This window comes from Camelus dromedarius, chromosome 5 (genome assembly GCF_036321535.1).
Source record: "Camelus dromedarius isolate mCamDro1 chromosome 5, mCamDro1.pat, whole genome shotgun sequence".
Lineage (NCBI taxonomy): Eukaryota > Metazoa > Chordata > Mammalia > Artiodactyla > Camelidae > Camelus > Camelus dromedarius.
Window position 1 is genome coordinate 66295753 of NC_087440.1, and position 26352 is coordinate 66322104.

The 26352-nt window shown below is 47.3% G+C and overlaps 1 protein-coding gene across 4 annotated transcripts in view; it reads right to left on the reverse strand.

The window, feature by feature from the left end:
- Nucleotides 1-1314: 1314 nt before the first annotated feature.
- The window catches only part of SLC8A3 (solute carrier family 8 member A3), a 140887-nt gene continuing 115849 nt past the window's right edge, over nt 1315-26352 (reverse strand). The window contains exons 3-7 of one of the 4 annotated variants that reach the window (XM_064486067.1): nt 17239-17342; nt 8449-8573; nt 7775-7874; nt 5839-6111; nt 1315-3425 (exon numbers count right to left, since the gene is read on the reverse strand). In XM_064486067.1, the coding sequence (XP_064342137.1) occupies nt 3049-3425; nt 5839-6111; nt 7775-7874; nt 8449-8573; nt 17239-17342 (979 nt within the window). In that variant the 3' untranslated portion in view covers nt 1315-3048. Of the gene's footprint in view, nt 3426-5838; nt 6115-7774; nt 7875-8448; nt 8574-12556; nt 12585-17238; nt 17343-26352 lie in introns of those variants that run through there. The other 3 variants (XM_064486066.1, XM_010976585.3, XM_031453956.2) reach the window with 3 other exon arrangements.

Below are 26352 nucleotides of genomic sequence, written 5' to 3' on the forward strand. Positions count from 1 at the left end.
CTTTTTCATGCCTGTGCCTTTGGGCATCCTGTTCCTCATCTGTTCTTCACCACCAAGCCCCCTCACCGAGGTAAATCACCATATATTCGTCCTTCAAGATCCTACCTAAATGTGGCATTCTCGGTGAAGCCTTTCCCACTTCTTCCAGCCTGACTTAGTGTTCTGTTCCACCGGGTTCCCACGGCACTCTGTCTACACCTCTTCCACCACTGACCATGGGGCTGTAATTGTTATTTGCACCTTGATGGTTCATATGATCATAGGCTTCTTCCCATCTCTTAGCTTCTGGAAAGGGCAATAGTACGTACAATGTGGTGGCCAGCCCCTCTCTCCTTACCTGAGCTGTCTGGACCAGGAATGGACACCTTACAGAAAGTAACCAGTCCACAGGGCACCCCCACCAGCCCGACACAGCCTTTCACAGAGGACTCTGCCTTCTGGGAATGACCCTTTGGGGATGGGGAATTGGCCACATTTTCTCCATTGAGAATCTGCCGTCAGATTAAAAAAGAGACGTTCCAGTTAGGGGACCAGAGCTGCGAGGGCATGCTGCAGTGTCAGGGTGGGTGGCTCTGCTGGATCACGAGCAAGACAAGAAAAGCACGTTGGGACTGGGAGTGGGGGGAAGTGGCTTCGCCTGATGGGGGGAAGAACAAGGATGGGGGACACTGCGGTCGGAGGAGGAGGAGAGTGGCCTCCGTTCCTGACTGCCTTCGGGCCCCTGTGGCCTGCTGTGCTTCCTGCCTTGCGCTCCTTTGAAGGATCGCACTGCCGCCCCACATTTCTTCAGTCAGCTTAATATAGGTATCTGTTTCTTTTAACCAAAAGAGCCTTGGTGAAAGAAGTCATCCCCTCCTGTGAGCTTCCTGAGGTCAGGCACTCTGTCTTAGTCTTCACTGTACCAGCAGAATGCTCCATGCCTCGAAGCTGTTCAGAATACATTTGTTGAATGAGTGAGGAGTGAACGAATGAATGTGTCTATTGCTAATAAATGCAGGGCCCTGTTTGCCTCGCTGGACTCCTGCCCCACAAGGCCTTTCTAATACCTAAAGCTCTCTCCCCTTTAATCACCACGGCACCACCTTACGTCCTCCAGCGTCTCAAAGTCCAGATTTTGACAGGTGGCATTTCCCGAAGCATTTTTCGCTTCAAAAATCCTGGGTTTGGCACACTGGCGTCTGAGGGGACGACAGATACAAAGAGGAGATACAAATAGGAGATGACACCTTCACATCAACCACCTCAGCTCCAGAAGAAACCCAGGGTGGCCCCTTGGACTTTTTCCTGAAGAAACACGGGGAGAGGCAAGCTGTATTTAGAGAGAGATAAGTATAGCTTTTATTATTTTTTTAAACCAACCCAACATTTCCACCAGCAACTGTCAACATAGCTTGTGACATGAGCACTGTTTCTTTTTTAATTTTTTTTCTTAAAAAATGTGTTTAAAATTAAACAGGTGTATTTTAATTTCTTCTTTTCCTTTAAAAAATGTATTTATGTCAATGCAGAAAGCCTAAAGATCTGTGGGCAGTTTTGTGGTGATTTCATATGGGTGGTCATTTGTGTGTGTGTGTTTTAAAGCCAGGTCCTTTCAAAATTTGTTGGGAAAAGGTCTGGAGGGCACAGCAACCTCTCTTTCAATAAACCCAGCCTCCGTGGGATTATGGCAACTAAGATTCCTCCTACTGGGGCAAGAAATAGCCCACAGGCTGGAAAAAGTGCTTCCAGAAGTTTAAAAACAAGCAAGGATGTGGGAGAGATGAGGAGTTCCAGTTCCTGTCTTGTGAAAATGCTTTCACATACGACCCGAGCGTTCAGGAGAGGTGGCAGGAGCCCCTCATTTCCTTATATACCTCTAAGTTTTCGCATTAAATCAAGAAATACACTCAGAGTTCTCAGTCTGGCAGGTTAGAAAGTGAGGGGTGGTGAAACTGACATTTCTCAAAAGTGCAGACGTGAAATATCTCCCCCCTTAGAGATCTCACTAGGTGGACGTCTCTCCTGCCTCCGATACGAAGCCAAAGATGCTCTAGAAGGCAGAGATCCCTCCTGCTTCCTGAGCTGCCCTGGGTCATCACATCCCATTCCTATTTTTGTCCCCTCTCTCCCACTTGGAGGGTCTTCCCGCAGAAGGATAAACACATAGACATTGACACGACGAGACAGAAAGAATCTGAAAGGCCCGGTCAGGGGAGAGAACGACTTCTCGTTTTAAACCGGATTTCGACCGAAGTTTGACAGAAAGCTGTTCCTGCTCCTGCCACAGCCCCTGTCCTTTAGTGCCCTGCACGGGTGTGCAAACTTACTACCACCCAGACACCATCAGTCCACTCAAGAGTGCAGAGGAAAAAGGGGATGGCGGACAGGACCTGGATAGAGCAAGAGACAGCTGTTACCCAGTGTGAGTGGGAGTGTGTGTGTCTGGAAGTTCCTGCCTCTACCCTTGAGCTCCATCACAGCACCTCTGTCACTAACCTCCAAAAGGAAAGACAAGATGAACAAACAATCAATGAGCAAAACCTGATGGGGAAACGAAGCAACCACAATCATGATTACAATGAAAAGAGAACCCCAAACCAGCCACGTGGATCAGACTCATTTTCACGCCTCGCCGGCTGAGTGAGAGCGGTGATGTATTGAACTTGACAGACAGGAGACACCCTGCCCCTGAGGAAAGTAGAAGCAAAGGAATATTCAGAAGAAGGTGAAATAAAAGATGGCAAAAGGGTCTGCCCTTTGCTATGGGTCAGGGACATGGTGGGAAGATGGGGTGGAGGTGGATTTGTTGCTGTTGTTGGTTTGTATTGAGTTAAGTACTTTGTAAAGTGGGTGTTTCCTCCCTTCTGTTGGATTGATTGACTCTGCCCTTTCAGTTCACTGCCAGGGCCTAGTCGGGTGAAGTTCCTGGGGCTCGGGTCCTGATGCTACCTCTCCAGGGCTGAGTATCCGGGAGAGGTCACTGGGTAGGGAAGCGCCCTTCTCTGGGTAGGGAAGCGCCCTTCTCTTAGGAGTCCTGGGCCTGCCCAGTGGGAGGCCTGGTTCTGTGGCTCAGAACCCCCTGATGTAGCAGTAAGCCTCCAGCGTGGCAAAGAGTATGTAGAGAAGCCACAGGCTCACGAAGAGCCAGGTCGTGGCCAGCTTGCAGCCACGAGGGCCGCCCAGCTCCCCGCCCAGGTGGGGCCGCCGGCGGTACAAGAGCACGCTGATGCAGACGAACGCGAAGATGGTGAAGAGGGTGACAGAGAAGGCCAGCGTGCCGGCTGACACATGGAACTCCTGTCCCTGAAGGGCCCAGTAGATGGCGGCCACGGACCAGGCCAGGCCAATGCCCAGAAAGACGTTGACCGCGTTGCTGCCCGTGACGTTGCCAATGGAGGCGTCTGCGTACACGTCCTGGATGGCGGCTGCTTTGCTGGCAAACGTATCTGGAAGAGGCAGAGACAAGTGGGAGCTGGCGGGAGGCTGAGATGTGGAGGGCCTACCTGTGAGTAGGCCCAAGCAGCAGCTGGGACCAGCGGGCTGAGCCCGGGAATGAGAGGCGGGGTCTTGGGGTCTACCCTAGCGCTGCCATGAATAGGCTTTGTGGCCTTGGATAGGTCACCTCACTTCTCTGAGCCTCCCCTTCCTCATCTGCCTGAGTCTGAAAGATTCCCAAGGGTCCTTCCAGTCCTGATACTTACTGAGTGGGTTTATTGTTCCTTTCGGACTACTTTTTCACGAAGGGGAGTTTGCTATCCAATAACATCTCCCCAGGGAAACTTGACATCCTGGGAGGCTGCTTGGAGTAAGTGCCTGATTGCCCATCACATGGGACATTTGCTCACATAACACACACAGTGATGGCACCCATGGGCTCAGCACTGTGCTACTAAGTGCTGGGTTTATGGGGACAGAAGACATGGCAGAGAATCCTCCTGGGGACATGCAGGGTGAGCTGTGGACTCAACAAAGATGGGGCTCTGCCTTTGCAGTTAGTCCCAGAGCACAGGGCCTTGCAGGCTGTTTGACTTGAGATGTTGGCATGGATTGTAGGCACTAGAAGGACTGTCAGGGACATCCTTTTATTTGACAAGTTAGGAAAAATAAGGGTCACGGAAGTTACTCAAGGTAAATTAGCAAGAGATTTGACTCTAAAACCCTCATGGAAGAGCCCCTTCCACAGCATCACCCTACATCCAAAGAGCTTCAGCCAAAGCCATGAAGTCAGCTGAGTGGAACACAGAACAACCTTCTTCAAGCCCCTAATACGGCCAGCTGTTCTCTGGGCCACTGTAAGGACCTGGAAGTGCCCCAAGCTCCCCATTGCCCGGCTTGTCCTGGCTTGCTTCTTCATTGCCAATTTTCTTCCAGAGAAAACCTCTTGCCTTTTCTTGCCTGTGACCTCACCTTTTTGTTTTTCAACCTCTGATTCTTTGCAACTTTTTCCCACATCTGTTCCTTTTACCCATATCTGCTCCTTCCCCTCTGATAGTCCCAGTCCCTGGAGACCTGGAGAACAGAAATCACAGGGCATCTCCTTCACAAAGCCGTCCCTCAATTGTCCATCTAATTTCCTACCATCCAAGGCACTCCCATGATAGCCAAACCTTTTGCATCATTAATGTACAAATAATCCTACCCGTCTGTGCTGGGGTTTGGGGAAGAAATTTTCCAAGAGTGTGATGTAGATTCAGTTACTCTCCAGAAGGATATGTTTTCTTGGCACAAGAAGGGTTTCTAGCCAGCAGAGTCCTGTCTGATGAGATTCAGTCTCGCCCTCCCATAGGAAGATGCTGTCTCTTTCTTCCTATGGCAACTAGGAGGCCAGTTCCCTGGCAGGAGTTGGGGTTTCAGACACCCTGGAGACCCCAGCTGAACTAAATAAGAACCCTGAGCTAATGCAGCCCCTCTCCACCTGATGACTGCTGCTGCCTTCCCAGCCCAGCTGACACATAGCCCCTCATGGAAGCCGCCCCTGGCCCGGCCGAGCCGAGGTCCCCCACTTTATACTTGCACAGCACCTGGATTTCTTCTTCATGGACCTTATCGAGGTGATTTGAATTACAGTAGTTGAATATAGTCTCCTTTACTAGATTATAAACTCCACCAGATTATAGAGAGGGGAGCATGTCTGTCCTGCTTCCCAATATAGTCCCAGCAACGACCACCAGGCTGTACCAGGCTCAGTAAATATTTGTCTTAATGAATGAATAAAGGCGTTCCTGCTCTTGTTCATCTCCAGGTGTTTATATGAAAATAAAGAATGTGTAATTCACCGTAGGAAATGATAAGAGCTCGAGAACCTTCTTCATTTGTTCTGCTGGGAGACACTTTGTACTCACAGGTGTCCTTCTAAGTAGGGGAGGCTTGTGGGCATTTCTACTGCGCGTCTTCAAGCAGGCTAACCTTGAACCTCTCCAAGGCTGCTGGAGGGAAATGGAAGGAGAACTGTATCTACACTGAGTTACATTGTTTGTGGCCTATTCATCTAATGTGGAGGTTAAGAAATGGGGCCACCTACTTGAACAGGTAACAACCTCCATGGGCCTCAGTTTCCTCATCTGTCAAGTGGGGATAATGACGGTCCCTACTGAGTAAGGTTTTGGTGAGCATTACAGGGGTAAGACATGTGAACTGCTTGGCCCACGTACTGCCTGACACATCAAGCACTCAGGGAGTGTTAGCTCTCATTCTTAATAATACCATTGACTCTTTTGATGGACTTTTGTGCACCTTAAGGGCAGAGGCTCTGTTAAGCTCAGATCTGAGATGGTCTAAGGAAGATCATGAGGCCAAGGGTAGGGGTCACTTGAATCAGGTAACAACCTCTTTCCAAACCCGAGCATCCCTCTCTCTCACCTGGCACAGAGGTGCCAAATGCCACAAAGACAACAGCTGTGACCGAGTCCTTGAGGCCAATGGTGCAGCCGAAGTGGGAGGCCAGGTCCCCGATGATGGCTGTGAGCATGCCGATGATGAGAATGGAAACCACGAAGCAGGCCCAGCCATGGCAGTACTCTGTGGGGGGCACGCAGGCAAACAGCACCTTCCAGAAGACCGTTAGGAAGTGCATGACGTAGTCAAAGCAGGAGGGCAGCCTCTCTTCGCCTGACTCATCCTCATCCTCGTCCCCTGCTGAAGGCAAGATAAACAGGCCAGGGAAAGGGCCACGGGGTCAGATCCTCATTCAGGAGAAAGTCAAGTCCAACCCACATAGCAAGCACCATCAGCTGCATGGAGACTTCTGTTTTCTCCTGGGCAGAAGACAGGTGGGAAATGGAAAACAAGTTGGGTTGTCCCATTGGTCAATTTGCATGCAGGGCACCATGAGGGAGAGAGAGAGGACAGGGGAATAAAAAAGAGAAGAGAAAGAGATAAAGAGAGAGGATGTGAGAACACGAGAGCGACAGGGCAGTGGAGGAGAGAGGGAGGATGCAGCAGGCGTTGGGTCACCAAGGTGAAGAAAAGCAAAACCAGCTGCGTGCCCACTCTTCCCTGGACACCAGCGGGGCTCTTCTCCAATTTTCCTGACATGACTGCTGCAGGGACCTCGTGGTTCTGGTCATTATCCCTCCCCAGCGGGACAGCTGTCACTCCCGATCATGTGGGCCTGCCAGGGAGCCAGCGCCATCCCCAAATATCCCATGGGACAGACCAGGGATGGGCCCCGCTTGTCCTTGCCAGGAAATGTGGGCCGAGTTGCAAAGTCAGCAGTCTGGGAGGAGAGGATGTGCTGGAGCACGCTGGCATCCTGTCCAGAGCAACCTCTGTCATGTTTTGACATAACCAGTGGGAACAGGAGTCAGGACATTTGGGTTCCAACTGCAGCTTTGCCATGAAGAGAATCTGTAACCTGGGCTAAATCACCTCTGGTTTCTGAACCTTTTTCAAACGACAGGGTGAGATGATGTGGCCTACATTCCACATCTTGTCTCTTTAGGGGCAAAGTAAGGTCATCAGAGGGGGAACTGGGAGTATCTGAAGCAGGTGATGTGAAAAGTGGGGCAGCAAATGCAGCGGCAGTGGCCCTTTCTTCCTGGCTGTACTTCCACTCTGGCGCTAGGACCTCAGGGATGTGACCCTGTGGGTTGCTATGACAACAAAGCTTCATGAAAAGAGACAAGGCCAGAAGTTCTGGGCAGCACAAGGAGGCCTTGGTGGTGCTGAGAGGTAATATCCGTGGTGGTGACGAGACCCCTCCTAGCTCCATTCCAACCCATGAGCAAGCCTTTGGAACACTAGCTGTGCTGTGGGCACCCCCTGAGGAAACCTGTCACTAGATGCCAAGGAGAGTTCTGGAATCACTCAGGGTGGAGGTTTGTCAGAATCAATGCAAAGATTTTACAAACCCTGGATTCCCACACCTCTAAATCAAAATAGCCCCCTACTTTGCAGATAAGGAGGACCCAATTAACAAGAGAACAAAATGATGGAAATTAGGATTTATTAAGTTCCTGTTCAGTACCAGATTCTTAGCTGTCTACTTTCTTTGCTGAGCAAGGTAGCAATAGTCCCCTTTTAGGGTAAGGAAATTCAGGTGCCGAGAGGATAGCTTACCCAGTTCACAGAGTAGAACCAGGGTTTAAAGCCAGAGAAAGCCACGCCCTTTGAGTTACCCTATGCTTCCTTTCTGAAGTGACCCAGTGAGAAGGCAGACATCTAGGGTAAAAGCTGGGAAGACTGGCCACAGAGCCCTCCTGGAGACTGGCGGGCTGCTGATGTGGCTGTGTTCTTCCTTCTCTGGAGCCGCCTGCTCCTCCCAGGAAGGTCTGTGCCCATCTTGAGACCCTCTTACCTGCACTGACAGTGATGGCCTCCATGAACTGGTCCCTCCAGGAATAAGTCCCCACAACCAAGGCCAGGTTTGTCTTCCTGATCAGCTTATCCACTGTACTCTGTCAGGGAGATAAAAACTTGGAACCATGAGGTGAGAATGCTCAGAACCACTGAAGAGACTGGTGCTTCAGGTGAAGGAAAGACACCCTTCATTCCGGGGTGGGGGAGCTCCACGTGGGTTCTGAAAGTTACGCATGGAATGGCCTTGGGTGGCATCTTCTGGGATAGTCCTTCTGTTTTCTTTTTCTTTTGCTGTGACTACTGACCCTGGATACTTAGATTAGTACGGTCGAGAATAACAGTCATGATGTCAATAAACCTAGCCGGGGGGGAGTGATTTTTAGTATCTTTGCTTTAAAAATACAATTAAACAATTGTAAATGATGATACATTTGGGGGCTCTATAGCTCATTTATTCCATATGCTATGTTATAGTTCCTCACAATATTTCTGGGATACAAATGGCCAGCACACGTCCCGTGTCACAAACAGGAAAACTGAGACTGGGGTGGGTAAGTGATTTGTTCAGTTTCAACCTCATATGTTCAGCGGTGAAATTGGAACAGAACTCCAGGCCTTCTACCTCCCACCTCATTACTCTGTTATTCAATTATATCTCATTTATGGCCTGACCTTGAACTCATAGGACTCTTCAATGATGACCTCTAGTTTGGGGTGTTCACCCAATATTGGCTTTCCCATTTCTGCTATCCTCTTGGCTTCCTCTTCCTCCATAGTCAGCTTCCTGTCTGTCACCTCTGCAACAAAACAAAATCAGACTGGCTTTAGCACATTCACCATTCCCCGGAAGTCTAAAGCTCAGAGTAGAAGGCGTGGGCAGTGACCACACCGCAAACAGCTCTTGAGGACAGGAATTCTGTGTATTTTTTAGTGCCTCTTTCTATAAAGTGCTAGACATTTTATGATCATCAGATCATGAGAGGGTTCCTTGCGGGCCTGGGCTAAACACTCCTCTTGCTATTTTATACCTGGTTAGGCAAACTGACCCAGAGACCTCTGAGAAACAGCACCAGTGAAATCCCAGGTCATCCAGTGAGCTATTGGAGAGCTGGGAACAAAAAACAAATCTGTTGACCTTTAACAGTTTTGAACTGTTGGGCATGACTGTTTGGTCAACCACTTCATGTAAGAGTTCTTGGGGTCAGAAGGACATTTTAATCCAAAGGGACTGTCTACTGGTTCATATTAACATCCATTTCCAACACTCTTGGGACTATTCTTTCTATAAAGGAGAAATAAAGGATGTTTCCAGGAATATCTACATTTCATACTAGTGAATATTGTCCTCACAATCAGAAACTTGGAAGGTTCCCCAAAAACTTCATAATTTTCAAATGAAAGATCCCCAGGCTTTCTAAAGAACCAGGCACGTTTCTTCTGGAACACAAAACCTTGTTCAAATACAAAACAAAAGATAGCTCTTCCTTTACTTCCTTTTGAGGCATTCCCTGTGGCCCCTCAGCATCTTGATTCATTTACCAGTGGTCCCTTCTCATGCTGAACAGTTACACAATTTTTTTCCACTTCAGCTGGTGAGTCCATTTTAAGATCACTTCACCATGAAGACATGTTTTCTGGATTAAAGTGAAATAGAGTGTTTTCCAGATTAAAGTGAATTTTTTTATTCCCCTTTGATTACAAAATTGCTCTTGGCAACCTGCTTCTTTCAGAGCTTGTTTAAACATCTTCCCATCCAAGTCCACATTCTTACATGCAATTAATTCTTTTATCTGGCTCTTTGATTCCTTTCATTCCGCACGGTGAACCTCCTAGGGGAATTCTCTAGTCCTTGAATAATCTCAAGGTCAAAATGGGTCAGAGGCCAAGAAAGTCTTCTTTTCTCTCTATCTTGGGAATTGGTGAAGGATGGGGAGGGGTGTGACTTGAGCTCGAGGTTGTAAGGAAAAGAATTCATTGAAAAGACTATAAGCCAAGCAGAGAGCACATTTTATATAAGGGTTTTCTTAGTTGTCCTGAATGGAGACTGGAAAGAGAGTGTGCCGAGGATTCCTGAGCTGGCTGTTTTACCCAGTGCTTCTGGCACCAAACGCAGAAGGCAATCCCGAAATGTTTGGGAGCTGTCCGTGGTGCTGTCCTCCTGTTAGTGTTGCTGACCACTTCCAGAAACAATTATTTCTCAAGGATCAATGTCCTTCTGTACATTTCTAAGCAGACATCCTCTAGCAGCCTGACTTCATTTAATCCATTGATTATGAGTCTCTTATTAGTTAATTCTGAAGGTAATTTAAGTCTGGGTACTTTAAGGGTTCTGGCTACAAAGTCAGCGATCTTTGTAGCCAGACTGCAAGCCACTCTGAATAAAAGCCTTTGGAAAAAGACATATACCTAGACCCCTTAAAAGCATGGGTGCTCTTTCCCTCTACATGTGGTTTTTGGCACCATATCATAATGCCTATCCTAGCCGTGACAATGTTATTCCACTTCCCCCACCAATTCCCCCATGTCATACTTTGCATGTTCCACAAGATCTTTATACCAATATAACAAGCCCTCCAGTGACTTATAGATGTATCTGTCTAACCCCTTGTCTTGCTATCAATCTAGCACTATATCCATCTGGCAGGATATTGATCTGCCTGCTGACCTGTCCACTCCTGTGGTGACAGTCAGTTTTTCCATCTAGCTGTCTGCAAAAATACCTTTGACATGTAACCAATCCTCTGTCTTTGGATCTCCCACAGCCCCACGGAGGTACTCTCTATATATCTGTTAACTGATTGATTCACATGCCTTTAAATCAACTCTGATTTTGTATCTTGGTTTGGTAGTTATTCCTGCTTTTTTTGACTTTTGTTAATTATCATCCCTTTACATTTAAATTAAGTTAACTTCTTGAGAGAGTGATAAGTCTCAAACCTAAAAGACCATAATTATCCTGCTCACTTATTTATGTAACTCCTCAGAATTTCAAGTGAAGAGAATAAATGACAGGTGATCTTGATATTCAGGCTGACTAGGAAAAGGAGGGAGATGGCAGGTGGAAAGAGAATGACACTATTACTAGGATGGAAGAATGAAACAAATATTGGAAGAAAAAAGTGCTTGCCAGACCATACAGGAATAGATTGTCACACATGCTCTACAGACATCCTCAGAAAGAACTGGGGCGAGGCAGCCAGTGCTTTAACTCCCAGGTCCCTGAGCTTGGTGGTGTAGCTCAGACTGAACATATTTACTCTCCATTTCTCATCACCAGGCACTGTGACTCATGTTTGCCTGTCCACCAGGGAAAATCCAAACAAGGATTCGAGATTTCCAGTGAATTTAAAGTCTAACCAAGGCCTAAATGGAAGGTTTACAGATCGAGAGATCCAGGAAATGACACTTTTTCCTATTTTAGCTTCTACTGGTGTTTGTGCCAATGTGCTAAAAGCATACTGAAGCTTAAATTAAATCACAATTTTTGCTGTGTGCATATGTGTGCGGCTGGTGTGAGGCAGAGGCAAGAGCTGGAACAAAGAAGCCCAAAAACCTTCCTCGGGAAGAAGATGAGTGACATGGAGAAGGAACACTTAATGCTCTGATATTAAAATCCCGGGAGAACAGTGGAATATATGGGGTTGGAAGTAGTCTTTATCTATCTGATATAATAGGAAGCAAGAGGCCAAGGAAGCTGGAGTAATTTTTTTCCAGAAAGGAAAAGTGTAAGGGTTATACACTTTTTTTTTTTTTTTTTTGGTTTAAGGCTCCAAGGAGGTAAATGTCCTTACTATGTACACAGCCCCTTCTCAAACCCAGCGAATAGCCTATGGTGACTGAATACCAATAAATTCTGTAAGACATTTTGCCTCTCAGATGACCTTAAAATTTTCATATGTTCAAAGAACTGATGAAATGTAAAATGTTATTTTAACATATACTGAGACATCTTGTATAATTCACTCTGCCCGCGTCAAGATTTATGGCATTATTGATATGCTAGAAATACTTTCCCAACTGCTCATAAAGTTGGATATTGTTTATGATTTGATTCCACTGATGTAAGCATACTCTCAAAGTAGATGTACCTCCCACAACAGGATCTAGATTTTTTTGTGAGAATATCTCTAAAATAAATTCTCCCAGATTTCTATTTCCAGCCAGATAATTGCCTCCCTCCTCCATAATATCCTAATTCTTCTTGTTGTTCATGGCACATGTGAATTCAAGGGTCAATGACAAATGAACCAAAGTTCTAGCAATTTAGGCCCCAGCTGGATGAGATGGAAGACCTCCAGGATTAATAAAATCCCAGATTCTTTAAAAATTGCTTTTCATGTTCTTACAGCAGCTCCTGATTATTTTCCCCTGGACCCCCTCAAGATCAAAGTATTTTCTTTTTCATCCCATCATGATCCCTTTAGGATATTCAGCTCTGATTCTCATCCTCTCTCGCCCCACAACACGAGATGGCAGATGAATTAAGATTCAGGAGAAGTCTATGACCCACCATCTTTTTGGTAAGTTTCAATTCTCTTCCTGGCCCCAGGAAAGACTGCTTTGCCTTTACGCACATCCACTGACAGAAGTGGTGCTTAAGGAATTGTCTACAATTACTCACAATTACTTCAGTGGGGAAATAAATCTAGTTCTTAGGAGAACTCGTCAGATTAACTTGAGCCCACAGTTCCTATTAAGTGAAAGGACACAGTGTTCTTAAACCAAACCAAATGGCACTGGCAAAAAGCAGAATAGGGGAGGCTGGCAAGACACCTCTTACCTGGAGACAACAGGAGCGCTGTTTGCAAATGGATACCAGACAAGGGGAAGAAAGAAAAGGAAAGAGCATTAAGGTCCCGTCTGGAAAGTGCCCCCAGGCTTTGTGGATGCAGTAGCATAAGAAGAGCAGTGAGCTTAGTAGATAAAAGCCCTGCAGCCACATGCAAAAGGCAGCGTTTGGAGCACGTGCAGCGGCAGCAGCGGCAGCCAGAGGTGTGAGCCACTGGAGAGACAGCTGAGCACCGAGGTCCTGTGGCTGCACGTCTTCCCCACATCTTCCCTCCAACTCTGAGGGCTGGAGATAGAGGAATGAGGGTGGGGAATCAAGTGGGCGGGGCAGAGACAGAGTTGGTCATTTGTGGTCTTCTAAGGGGTCAGGTTATCACATCCATTCTGTAAAGGAGTGAGAATCCAGTTATGTTGGAAACTGCATAGGTTGTAACCCTGCCAGGGCTTTGAGTACCCCTAAAAGAATGACCTACTGAAAAGGTAAATCCTGCAGAATGTTTTCCTTGAAAAGTTTATCATTTTATATAGATATCCTGGAGGTTGGAGGCCACAGATCCCTCCCATTTTGCACCACCTGTGCCTACAGCTGCATAGTCACTGCAAAGTCACTGCAATTAGCAGATGTTCAATAAAGATTTGCTATTTACCATCTATTTTGGCAACTGGATCATAGATCATAGATTCTGTGGTGCCGCATCTCTGGATAGTGGTCTTTTTGTCCCAGGAAGGACAGGCTAAGTCAGACTCCAGATATTCTGGAACAGAGGGACTGTCATACCGAAAGCTACTGGTAGATGGGAGACGACAAATGCAAGGTCTCTCTATGACCTGAGAAGCTGAGTTAAAGATGTACCCAACACAGGTCATCCCTAGCCCCTAAATTTTTCCTTATGTTAACCTCTCTTCCTTAGGTTTCAAGATCCAAAAGTTTAAAAAATTCTTGTAACATGCCACATTTTCACCTTGATGGTGTCTTAGCACAGGACCTCGCTCCCTGACTCGTGTCAAGTAAGAATCTGGGAGCATCCTGCTCCCTCCTCCCGGGGCAGCTGGTGACTGATGGAGATTACTGAGGAAGGAGTGACGTGAGGGCAGTGGCGGAAGGTGTCTGCAAACTGTTTCTTCTAAAAATCTCTAGGGATGTGACTCAGCCTGTAATTTGTCATCCCATATTCACAGCCACTGAAAACACATGTGGATCTATAATCTTTGCGGTATGTAAGTAAGGAGAGCAGCAGCTGACATTTTCTGCTTTCTCCCATGAGGAATTCCAAGGGGTAATGGATCAATGGATCTCCTTACTACACTGAGATAGATGGATAGATAGATAGACAGACAGCAGAGAGCTTATTCACTGTGCTCCTTCTATGGGTCTGCATGGAAGAGTCCATCCTGGCCCCTACATTCCAGAGGAGACCAGAGACCCAAACACATCATTGTACCCAGGTCCAAAAAGAGCTGCCCTGGTTTTCGCTCAGACATCCCTCCCAACACCAGGATCATCTCTAGCACAGAGAGAGGGCTTGCAGTCAGCTGGAATTGCACTATTTCCTGGTCCTTGTCTACATGAATCTGAGACTTTCCACTTAATGGTTATAGACAGATCAGCGAGATCCAGGTAGGTCAACTCTGAGTGACATGATACCTCCAGGGTGTTTTTCCTGCTGCAGCTGATGAGAGAAGCCGGAGCTGAACTTTCCCCTGTATGATCCCCAGAGTTAGGGGAGAGTCCTTTATCCCCGCTCAGACACCCCAGGGACAAGCAGGAAACAGCACAGTTCTGACTAGTTGGAAGCACCTGGGCAGCTTGTCAGAGTGAGCTCATGGATTTGGTAAAAGGAGGTATAAACAGGCGCCATTTTTGGAGGAGAGAGCTTTCCTTTCCCACCTGAGGCTTCCAATGTCCAGGCCCAGGCCCAACAGCCGTGACCATGCTGCTTAGCATTGCTCTCAGGTGTCCACTGCTAGACACCCAAGTGTTTCCTCTCCTCCAGGGCAACCATGTTTCTTATTCATCCTTCCTCATTTGCTCCCCCAGCTTGTCCAGAGCATTTAATCTCACCCTTGAGGTCTTTAGTTTGCTAAGAATAGAATTTCCTATTTCAAATACAGTCCTTTATATATTTTTTGGTAATGCAATTGTCATTTTTGACCATACACACACTATACTATGCTGTTCTGAATACCTAAACTCTCCCATGAAGCATTGATAATGAAAAGCAATTTCTACTGTGCTATTTCTCACTCCGAGAACAGCAGGAAGTTCTGAAAATCAGGATGGGGTTTCATTTGATTCTGAGTCTAGACAATCAAGTTTTATGACCTTTCACCTTATGGTCTAGTGCCAAAATATGAGAAGGTTTGAAGAAACTGAAAATGAACCCCACAGGCAATAGAACAGGAAGCCATCTTGGTATCTTAGTCCCTGGGAAGATCTGGGGGGATACCATCTCAGTAGCTTGATGAAATCCTTTCATCTCACGGACTCCCGCCCCCAGGACTGGGCTCCACTAGGGCTCTGCTGACATCTCCTTGGACAAATAATCCAGTGCAGTAGAAAGGGGTCCTCAAATGGGGAGTAGCCATAGGCATTCTGGCAGAATAAAGTCACTGATGGACTTCCAATCCATTCTTTTCATCGGGAGAAGACTGCTTTCTTTCTAGATCCTCTGTCTGATCCTTTGTCCTGTTTTTATTTGCCCCTAAGAAACTGAGACTGTGAAAATTGATGACGTTAGTTTACAATGAACTTAGGTGTCTGCCGCATCCTACCAATCACGAAGCTGTGGAATAAATGCACAAAGGAGGTGGGAATGAAGCAGGGCAGGTGTTGAGTCAATTTCTGAGAATATTTGGGTGGCAGGAATACAATCCAGGAAGCAAATGGAACTGGTGATTTTCTCTTTTTCCCAGCACTCTTTGGCAGTCTGGCTCATGGCAACATCTCATTGTGTGGCCAAGGAGAGGAAGGATAATGGAAGGCTGAGAGGGCTTCTGCCTCTCCAACATCAGCTGGGACCAAACCAGTGTGGGCACAGAACTGGTCAGGTCTGCAGAGAGAGTCACCAGAAGACAAGGAGAACTGATCAATCATATATCGCAGAAGAAGATCTGTGGCTGTGCCTTTGGGAGTGCAGTGGCCAAATCTCTTAGATCTGTCCTGGAGTGAAAGGCTTTATGCTGCTCTTTGGCACATGAACATCAAGTAATTGCAGAATAATCCCCTTTTTGACAAACAAGTGGGTCTCACTGTTCCATCCTCCACGAGGCTCCCAGCAGCACAGCTCTCCTGAAGAGGAGTGTGGACGTCTTCCTCTTGGTATTTCCCAATAGCACGCTTACCTGGTCCCACATATATTCCTCCAGCACTTTCAAAGTAGTAGCTTCCAATCATTTTCTTCAAGGGAAGAAATCTTTCCTGACATCTACCTTGGCTGCAACATAATCAGTTCCTTAGGAATGGAACCCTGTCAGGTATCCCAAGATGCGTGCCCCAAGGAAAGGAGGAGAGGAGGCCACGTCTGGTGTGGGATGAGGGTTATCTTGAAATCTGAGTGATATGCTCATTTGCAGATGCCAAGCAAAGGCAGCCTTCTGTGAAGCATCCAACAACTGCTTCTCAGGAATCAACACCAACCATGCCATTGAGTCCCTTCTCCTATTGGAAAACCCGTAAGACCACACGCTGGGCCTGCCCAGTGTCAGTCCTTCTCCAGGGTCTTCTGGCTAAGGGGATTTTAATATCTGGAGTTACTGCCTTCTTTGGCAGACTCAGTTTTCTGCTTTAGGGATTGTGTTATCCTAAAGCAGCCTGAATGAAGTACCCTAACTTGGGCTAGAACAGAGATAGAAAGGGATGGGGTGGGATGCCAAGGGGAGGAAGAGTAGCTCAGCATTTCAGATTGCATGGCTACTTCTGAAGCCAGCTCTCGCTCAGAAAGCTCTCAGAAGCTGTGGCCTCTGACAACTGGGACACTTTTCCATGCTACGGTTTACCCAAGTGTGAAATAGCCAGATAAAACACTTACCTCCATGAAGGGCAAAGGGGCCTATGGACCACTCTGCAAGTGAATAACCTGCCAAGCACTCAACGGAGGTTGGGGAAGGCAGCAGAAAACTGTCAAAGCATCATTGCAACATGGGCCCCAGCCCCCATCCCAGACCCTTCCCTCCATTCCATCCAGGCTAGAGAGTGAGGGGTGGGGAGGAAGAAGGCAGGGAAGGGGCGCAGGCATGCATCGCATTACATTCCTTTTTCTTCTCCTCCCCACCCACCAAGGAGTTGGCACGTTTGCAGGTTACTGTGTATGTGTGCGGGCTGTCGGGGAGAGCCCAGGATATCAGTAATCAGATAACTGGAGCACAAGGCAGAAGTAACTCATGGGGTAAGGATGATTTGAGGCTGCAATGTGCCCAGAGGTGAGAAAGGAGGACTTGGAAATAAGTTAAGGCTAGGACGGCAGAGATGATACCGAAACAGGGTGAGAGCGAGAATACAGGAGGGAAAAGAATAAAAAAAAAAGTCCATTGGTCAAACGGAGGAAGGAGGAAAAGGAAAGAAAAGGGGGAGAAAAAATATAGTTGCTTTTGGTTGTCATTGCTTTTCAGCTTGTTTAAATTTTTTCTTTCTTTCCGTTGTTTCATTTTGTTTGTTTTTTTAAAAGAATCTCACACCTGATATTCCACGTTCCATCCATTTCGGTTCACCAAGGACAATGAAGAAATTCTCTTGCCTTTCGTATTCCTCCTCATCTACTATTTTAACCCTTATGGTTTTCCTGTGGGGACAACAAGAGAGAGAGTGTGTCGACTGGGTCGGCAGGTTGGTTGGTCACTTGGAGAACAGCCTTTAAAACCATTTCCCATCACTTTTGGCACATGCAGCCCAGTCCCGCCATGGTGGCTTTTGACCGGACGATGGTGGATTGTAGTAAAAATAGTAAAAATGGTCTTAGCTTTTCTTATCTCCTTGGTCATAGTTGTCCTTATGGGTGAGAGGGAAGGGGAGCCAGGAGGCAAGGAGAAGTGGGCAAAGGAAGGGATCCAGGAGGACAGGGGGGAAATGGGGAGGAGGGAGCGGGCTGATGGTGGGGAGGAGTCATTTTAGATCCTGCCATGGTTAGTAGGAAGTGAGTCGGGCAGCACATTCCATTGGGTGTCACATGGTAACTGGCATTTCTTTGCCCAGCAGGTGAACCGCTGGCCCATCAGGGATGACCTAGGGCTCTTCCACATCAGGAAATAGGTCCACAGTACCTATCTAGGGGCTCGTTTCCCTTCCTTGTGTCTATACCCACTTCTTATGTGAGCCTCATAAAGACAGTCTTAAAGGGGACGTGATTATGAGGCAGGGAGACCAGAGAGAGAGAGAAAGGAAGGAAGGCAGAATTCTATCATCTTTCTCATTCTTTGTCTCATAGGGCCTTCGTGATGGGAAGTAAAATACATATGTATTAACACAATATGATATAGGACTCCTTTAATATTTACAGCTGATGCACTCTTGGAAAAGTGTGATGAAGATGATGTGAGTCATCAATTCTAAATCATCTTCGGACTTCTAGCACACAGGGTGTTGTGTCCCGAAGCTGACTTCCTAAGATGCTGATTAACAAGGGTCTGGGGGACATGGTGATGGAGGTTTCTGTTCATTTCTGGGTATCTCAATAGAGCATTGCATCTTTTAAAAACAAATCATTCAGGGCAGCAAAGTTTCCTTGAAAATCACTCCCTTCCACAGACTCGCATGAGGACTGACTCAAGGCCCACTGTTATTGGAGAAGTTGCCACGTGGGCCTGGATCTCCCTGTGTGGCTTCTTCTTGTCCTTCATGGAACCACAGTGGTGTTGACGGGTCCCCATAGTGAGGCCTAATTGTTATTTTCTATTCATTTTTGGGGAGCTGGGGGGTGAGGGGGTGCTGAGACCTAAATGCTTTCTAAAGGGCCAAAAGGCCCTAACAAACAAAGCCCTAGAGTGTCTCATCAGAGCCTCTGACATTTCCTCTGATGCAGCAGCAGAGCAGACCACCACGTGTGACTACAGAGCCGTGCGGTTACAGTCTCACAGATGCGAATCCACAAGTCTTAACGATGCAAGTCTTACTCTAATTCTTAAATATCTCTGTTGGTATCAGTACAGGTAATAAATCTTCTCTCTGGCCAAAAAACAACGATAACAACAACAACAAACAAACAAAAAAGTTCTTCTAAAGACAGGCTCAGCTTTGTTATCTATAAAGTGGCAGGCTGATCTGGTAATTTGTTAGGCCCAGGACTTGCTGCGCCTTTGTGTTTTGCGTGTGTGTGTGTGTGTGTGTGTGTTTGTGTGTGTGTGTGTGTGTGTGTGTGTGTGTTTTACAAGTGCATTTCTGGCTACCTTTTGAGCACTTTTTGGACACCTTTCCACACCACGCTCTGTGAACAAAAGACAAAGTTCACTGATTGTCCAGAAGCATTTTCTGGGAATCCTTGGAGGCCCTAGATGTGGTACCCTATGGCTGTCTATAGGACGTGAGCCTGACCTGTTTTCCCACTGCAGGGGCTCTGCTGTGGGGCGGGAACGGGGTGCTTGCTTTGTGACCATGGGCATCGCCTGCAGGTGCATGATTGATGGCTCAGCCAGGGAAGGAATGGTGAATTCTAGCAGCTCCCACCGCACTGCACCATCTATCTAGAAGAGGGTTTTCTGACTTGCCTATTGGAGGCCTGGGGTGTATGCAGCCATTTAAGTTGCTGGCAAAAGCTCCGTCCAGTCTGAGAGGTCCCATGATTCCTTGGGGAAGCTTCCCCTCAGGTCAGAATCCTCTCTCTCACTCTTCTAACTGCCTCCACACCCAAGTGCTCTTCCGGGGGCAGGCAGAATTTGGCAAGAAGGTCCTTGACCTAGACCTGGAGCTCAGACCTGTGCTTGCAGCTCAACCAAGGTCAGGGAGAGAAACACACCTTGATAGCAGGGACAGGGCAGATAAGAGGGCTCCTGAGACCTGTCTTGGGGAATGGAATGAGACACATACAGAACCCAAATTCAAATTCATTGATTCTCAACATCCAGGGGATATCAGCTTAGCCCTGAAAAGGTCTTCCCAGTGGAAATCTGTGCTGAGAGCCTGGGCCAGTTTCCTAGGGCTGTCTTTCTGCCTGGGGTTGTGCTATCTTCTTCTTCCCTGTACACTAAGCCACTCAGAAGAAACAGAGAGCCTCACCTATGATACTGTGAGGTCTGTAGCTGGTGCTCTCCCTCCCTCCCTCTCTCTCCCTCTCTCTCTCTCTCTCAGTTTTTTCCCCATATCCATTTCCCCATCCCACAAAAATTACCATTGACTTTCAAGCATCCCTCTTACGGATACCATGTGACAGGCTGGCAGGTGTTAGGACAGAGCTGGGAGTAAAGATAGGAGAAGGAGAGGTGAAAAGAGAGGAAGAGACAACAAGAGAGGGAACAGGGGACAGGGAACCAGAGAGGCAGAAGAAAGGGGGAAAGAAGGAGAAAAATGAGCTGGAGAAAGGAGGAGACAGAAGAGGAGGGAAGAATGTTAACGTTAGTGTGGAGGACAGGGTACTACACCTTTCTGAAAACTCATATCCACCATGCAGGGGCCCATCATCTCAATGAAGTAATTCTTGTTTTTCTCATACGCCTCATCATCAATTACCTTGATGTGAATTGTTTTGCTGTGGACGGAAAAATAAGTATCATAAGCAAGGAGCAGAGTGGGTGGGGCCAGCCAGCCAGGAGAAGAAACAGGAAGAGAAAGGAACAATGAAAAGATCCAGAAAGCTCAAAGTTTGCCCCAACACCACAGGAGCTTGGAGGGCAGTTGCGGCCTGGGGCCCCCATTCCAGCCCCACTGGGCTCCTCCTGGGCTTCGTGTGGCTCCATGGCTCTTGATCAGACTCAAAGACTGAAGCAGCTCAGGCTTCACAGTCCCAAGGTTCTGGGTTCTAATCCTGGACATGCTACATGACCTTGGACAAATCATTCAAATGATACAAAAATGGGTTGAATAATGCTTACACCATCCCAGGGCAGTTGTGCGAGCTAGGGTGTAATATCTATAGAAAGGCCCAGGCATTTAAGTCCTCCCAAAACATTTGTTTCCTTATCCTCTCTTACTTTGGGGACACTGGAGAATTTAAAAAAAAATTTTTTTTACCTTTGAAATCAGCTGATATTGACTTGAAAGTTTATTTCATAGAAAGGGCAGAAGGCGGGGAACAGAGGCGGGAAGTGGGCCTATGGGAGTCTTGTCTGGAACCCCTCCCGTTCTCTGTGGTAGTGACTATCACAGGGAAGCCAGGAGGGCCTTTTGGCTCAAGTCACAACTTCTGGTAATTCACAGCAGGCACCAAACACTACCTGATTTCCAAATGAGCTTCTGCAGTCAGAGGAATACACCGGCTAGATCACAGGAACTCTAAACTCTTGTAATACTCTGTGACTAGTACAATTGTATTGTTTTTTATATTAAAAGGTGGTGTTTTGTTCAGCATTGAAAAATATAAGCCAATTTCAGTAACCCTGTTTTGCATTTCTTTACTTTTTTTCTTACTATTTTTTTTTTTAGATTTCTTTACTTTTTCATTTTTCATTACAAGGAGCTTTAAAAACAGAGGTGGACCTGACCTCTCCCACCTTTTGCTTGATAAGGGGTACATTTCTGGACCAGACCCCAGATAAGATGTTTAGGCCTCTCCCAGAGGGTGTGAGACATGGCAGGGTGGAGGCGGGCACGGAGCTCAGTCTCCCCTCCGCCTGGGAAAGAAAAGGCCCATGTGGGAGGCCCGCTCAGCTGTGCACGGCACTTGGCCGCTAGCCCGCGGGGGCCCTTGGTCGAGGAGACTCAGGCCTTCAGCTCCACCCTTTATTCTTTTTTATAACGTAGGAATGTCATTACATCCTGACTCGGGACATCCTCTCTGCTCTCCTGAGCTTTCCCAAGTCACCGTTAGATCTTTGGATGTCTACCGAGTTTCCGTTGTCCACACTGTCGATCCTGTAGAACCAGACATGGGTCCACGGCTCCTGAAGTGAAGTAATTGCAGTTACTAAGCCACGCCCCCACCCCACTCCCGACCCCAATGCTTCAAAAACAGACTCCAAACCTTCATCACTTGCCACACCTACCCTAGTCACAGAAACACCTGGCTGGCCACCAGAGAAAGCATGGGCCTTCCACCTCAGAGAGGCCACGACACTTTGGCCTTCCCTCCCCCGGGGCAGCAGCACGGGTACTGGAGACTGGGATGGGGCTCAAACTCGGCCCCCATCTCTCACTAGCTGGGTGACCTCGGGCAACTTGCTAAAGCTCTCCAAGTCTCATTTGTAAAGTGGATACCGATTCATTCCTCTTCACAGTGTTCTTCACTGAGCTCATGTATGCAAAGCACTTGACAGGGGGCATAGTCCCTAGGAAATGTTTGACAAATAGGAATCATTCTTACCAAGAGTAATACGACCCCAGTTTGGTGGTTTGAGAGTAATATCCAAGGGAATCGTATCATCTCCAGTCACTGAGTCAGAGAATTAAAGGAAATCAACACATAGAACTGGTGACCCAAGCGGTGGTACAGGCAGGAAATAAAAGTCAGGTCAAGAAAAACTGGATAAAGCAGGATGAGAGACTCCCGAATGGGTTCTTAGAGGGGCTTGGAATGTTAAAGGCGGTGGCAGGTAGCGCAGCTCATTCTTCCCAAATCTGGCTTCGTCTCCCTGTCAGTGACAAGCTCTGGGCTGGAAGGACCACAAGTCAGAAACACAGCACGCCCTGCACTTATTTGACTTTTGTTAACAGATAAACAGAACAAGCGAAGCCAACGACAGCTTAGTTGAAGACAGGGAAACGAGGACAGACATTGAGCAGTGGAAAGAGGCGTTCAGGTGAGCTAGGAGGAGCCTCTGGTTGGGGGGTGTAATGCGTGGAGGAGGCGGGGTGTAAGACTCCCTCCCTGGGATCATTCATGGGGAAGGCATCACATCTCTTTGCACTTAAGGTGCTACCTCGCCTGGAGGCTAGAGAAATCCCTTACAGCTCTTGACAATTGAGAAAGCTCTCAGTTCTGCTCCAGCCACAAATGAGGCCACGGGAACATTTAAATTTAGTAAGAGTCACCAGCCAGGTCTTGAGTTCTTTTTCCAAACTTGTTCTTCCACATTTCAGTCAATGACACCATCATCTGTCCTGGAATCCTGGAATCACCCCTGATTCCTTCCTTTCCTTCACTCTCCTCTTCCCCTCTCCCAGTGCCCACCTCTGACCCGAATACATTTAAGTCACCACCATCTTCCCTCTGCTATCAAGACCTAAATCAAAACATCATGACCTCTCCCTTGGACTTTGCAACTGCCTCCTAAGAGGTTTTCCTGCTCCTATCTTTGCCCTCTTCCTTCAATCCCTTCCCTGCTAACAGCCAGGGTTACCTATGAAAAATAAAACCCAGGTCCTTCCACGTCTCCTATAATTGGAATTAATACAAAGTCTTTTACTGCAACCCATAGGATCATATATAATCCAGCTGCATTCATGACTGCTCATGTGTCCCAGACAGATTGGTCTTTCTGTTCCTCAGATCAAGTCCTTTCCCACTTAGGGCAGCACGGTTGCTCTTCCCTGTGCCTGGGTCCATGCTTATCCTCATCCTTTTGGTCTCCACACAGACATTCCTTCCTCAGGGTGGCCTTCTAGGGCCATGTTATCTCCTTGGATCTCTTTCCTCCCCACCATCCTCACCTCTCCATCGTGTTCCATCACGTTACTTACTCTGCTTATTCCCTTCAGTGCACTGATCACAGCTGGTTAGCTGGTTAGGTTACTAACTCACTTGTCTAGACCCTACCTGCCCATATTAGAGTATAAGCTCCCTGAGGACAGGGGACATGTCTTATTTGCCACTGTCATTCTAGTGCCTGGTGTGGAGGAGACCCTCAATCATGTCTTCCTGAGTGACTTTCTAATGGTGAATTTCTAACATACCAGCAAGTCATAAAATTTCTAATTTCATGAAATTAATCTGAAATTGATGAAGTTAATCATGAACCTGGGGCTTCATGAAATGAATCAACTCTGCCTTTTCACAGTAAAAATACAACTCGTTAGGGACAAAAAAGATATTGAAGGTTACTTTGATGGAATGCCCAATGATTCTCAGTGGGACAAAGGGAACAGAAGCCTGAATGTCATTGAACTACACCTTCAGTCACTCAGCCTCCTCTATCTGTCCAGTCTATGGGAGCTCTCTCCAACAACAAGCCGGGATCTAACTCATGGGTTCAGGCTAGGGCTTCTGAACCTGTCTGTCCTATTCCCAACTCCTCCTTCTGCCCAGATTGGGGTCTGATTATCTTGAGCAGCTGCTCCTGGAGCTGGTAATGCTTTCAGAGGCCCCAGGCCAGCATCTGCCTCTCTTCCGAGCCTTCTGTGGAGGGAGGTGCCAAAGCATGCAGCATTCCCAGCTAAGACCCAACTGTGCTGCTTGGAAAAGATGCTCCCAGGAGCTCTCCCACCAGCAACCTGGAGGGGATTGGGAAACACATTTCTGGCTGCTTGACTGGCCTCTCAGAATATTCCTTTGTATGAGGACACCCAATTCCAAATCAGGACCTTTAAGCCAGGAAGGAGTCTAACATAATACATGCATTTACATTACATTCAGCGCCATGAAATGAACTTTCTTACTTCATCCTTACTTTAGCTGTGCAACACATATATTACTCGTCCAACTTTATAAAGATGAGAAAACAGATGCTCAGAGAGGTTAAGTAACTTGCCCAGAGTCACACAGCTAGTAAGCATCAGAGTTGGGATTTTCACATATGTTACTCTAATAGTTTCTTTTGTTCAAGCAGGTTGGTACACTGTGAGTGTCATTCCCAAGCTGTGGCCACAGTAAAGAACCACAGAAGGTTCCCATTTAAATTCAGGCAGCACAGGCAGGGAATCAGGGGATCTGCCTCTGCATCTCAATGCGAGTAGGTGGCTTCCTAACCCTCTGGCCCCTCCTTGCTAGAAATAATCTTTAAATAATCTCTCACTTAGTGACCTCTTCCCTCCTGATTCCCACTAAATGACTCTTCACTGTATCAAGAAAGGTTCCTTCTCATCATTTCTAAATTTATCACGGCCGCTCCAGGCCAGCTAACCCTCACAAAGCTTCCTTGACCTGGGGCACAGGACAGAGCTGAAGGCAGAGCTGTTAGCCTTTCTGTGGGAGCTTTCAAAAGCCTCACATCCCTGTTGGGTTGTTCTTTTAGTTTTGGGGGGTTTTTGTTTGTTTGTTTAATCTCTCTAGTCAGTGCCAGCAGCCCCCATCTCCTTCCCTGCCACGTTTCATGCTCTGAACCAGGACAGAAAAGCCCCTCCCACCTCCAACCACACCCTGACAGCCCAACACTGGCACTCCACCCGCCGCTACCAAGGTCTGGGAGAAAGTCTCCCTGTGTCATGAGAAGGCTTAGGACGCTTTCATTGATTTTCTCAATTGAAAATAGGTGTGTCACAGGGTCCTGAAAGCAGCGTATCTCAAACTTTGGCGTGCATATGCTTCCCCTGAGAATCTTGTTAAAATGCAGATTCTGATCAGGCAGGTCTGGGGCAGGGCCTGAGAGTCTGCATTTCTAACAGGTAAACAGGGTATCCCTCTGCTGCTGGTCCAGGGCCCAAGACTCCTTGGGAAAGTCTCTCTGATTGTGCTAAAACTTAGAGAAAAGGAGACAGCTACCCCCAAACTAGTGCCAGTCAGGGAAAGCGGGGTTGGAACCAGTCTAGCATTTCAGCCAGAGTTTGGAGTTAGGTCCCTTCTGACACTCCAGTTTGAGAGGGAAATCAGAGTGCACCCAGAACAGGGTGACTGGCATGATGAACGGCCCAGAAACCATGCTTCCCATTACTTACTAGTATTTCATAGCACTGACTTGATGCCAGGTACTGTCGCATTCTGGCACTTTAAGTAATTCAATCTTCACAATAAACCCAGGAAGCAGGTACGGGCCAGGCAAGGTGCATATAGCATCTCATTTGGTTAGTCTTCACCATAACCCATGAGGTGGGTGCTATTTTTATCCCCATTTTATGGACGAGGAACCAGAGGCCCAGAAAAGTTAAGAGACTTGCCCAAGGTCATAGTTAAAGAGCGGCAGAGCTGGGATTTGAACTCGGACAATGCGGCTCTAAAGACAGAGCTTCTAACTGGGATCTGATACGTGGATCTAGAGAACTGTCTCCTGGGGGAGATGGCGCTCACTCCGAATGGTTCTGGGATTGTCACAAGTGCTGTGTCCAAAGGACTGAGGCCACTGGCAGGGAGGCAGACTTCAACTCTACCATGAAATGAACTGATTTTAAAGGGCGTGATTGCCGCGTTCCTGGTGGAATTAAAAAGTAAGGTGATGTCCGCACATGGAAAAGGCTGTGGAAAGGATTCTGATGGCTACAGGAGGTCAAGGACATGACCTGGAAAGAAAGGCTGACCCCCAGTGGCACACTGGTAAGCCTGCTTACTGGAAAAAAAGAAAGGAATCTTGATTTGAGGTGATGCTGTCTATGGTGTAAATACCCCTGCTATAGTCAATTTTAAGGTACTAATAGTTTTAACAGCCAGCTTGCAAAAATCTTAAACACTTAACAATCAGCGCTTGTGAACTGGTAGGAGCTATTCCCAGCAGACAGACAGTGTCAGATTCTACCAATGTGTTTGAGAGAGGTGATGAAGAGAAAAGGTGGTTCTGATTGATTGATCAATTATCTTACTACGTGTTGGTATTTGCTCAAAATGGGTAAGTATCTGACAAAGT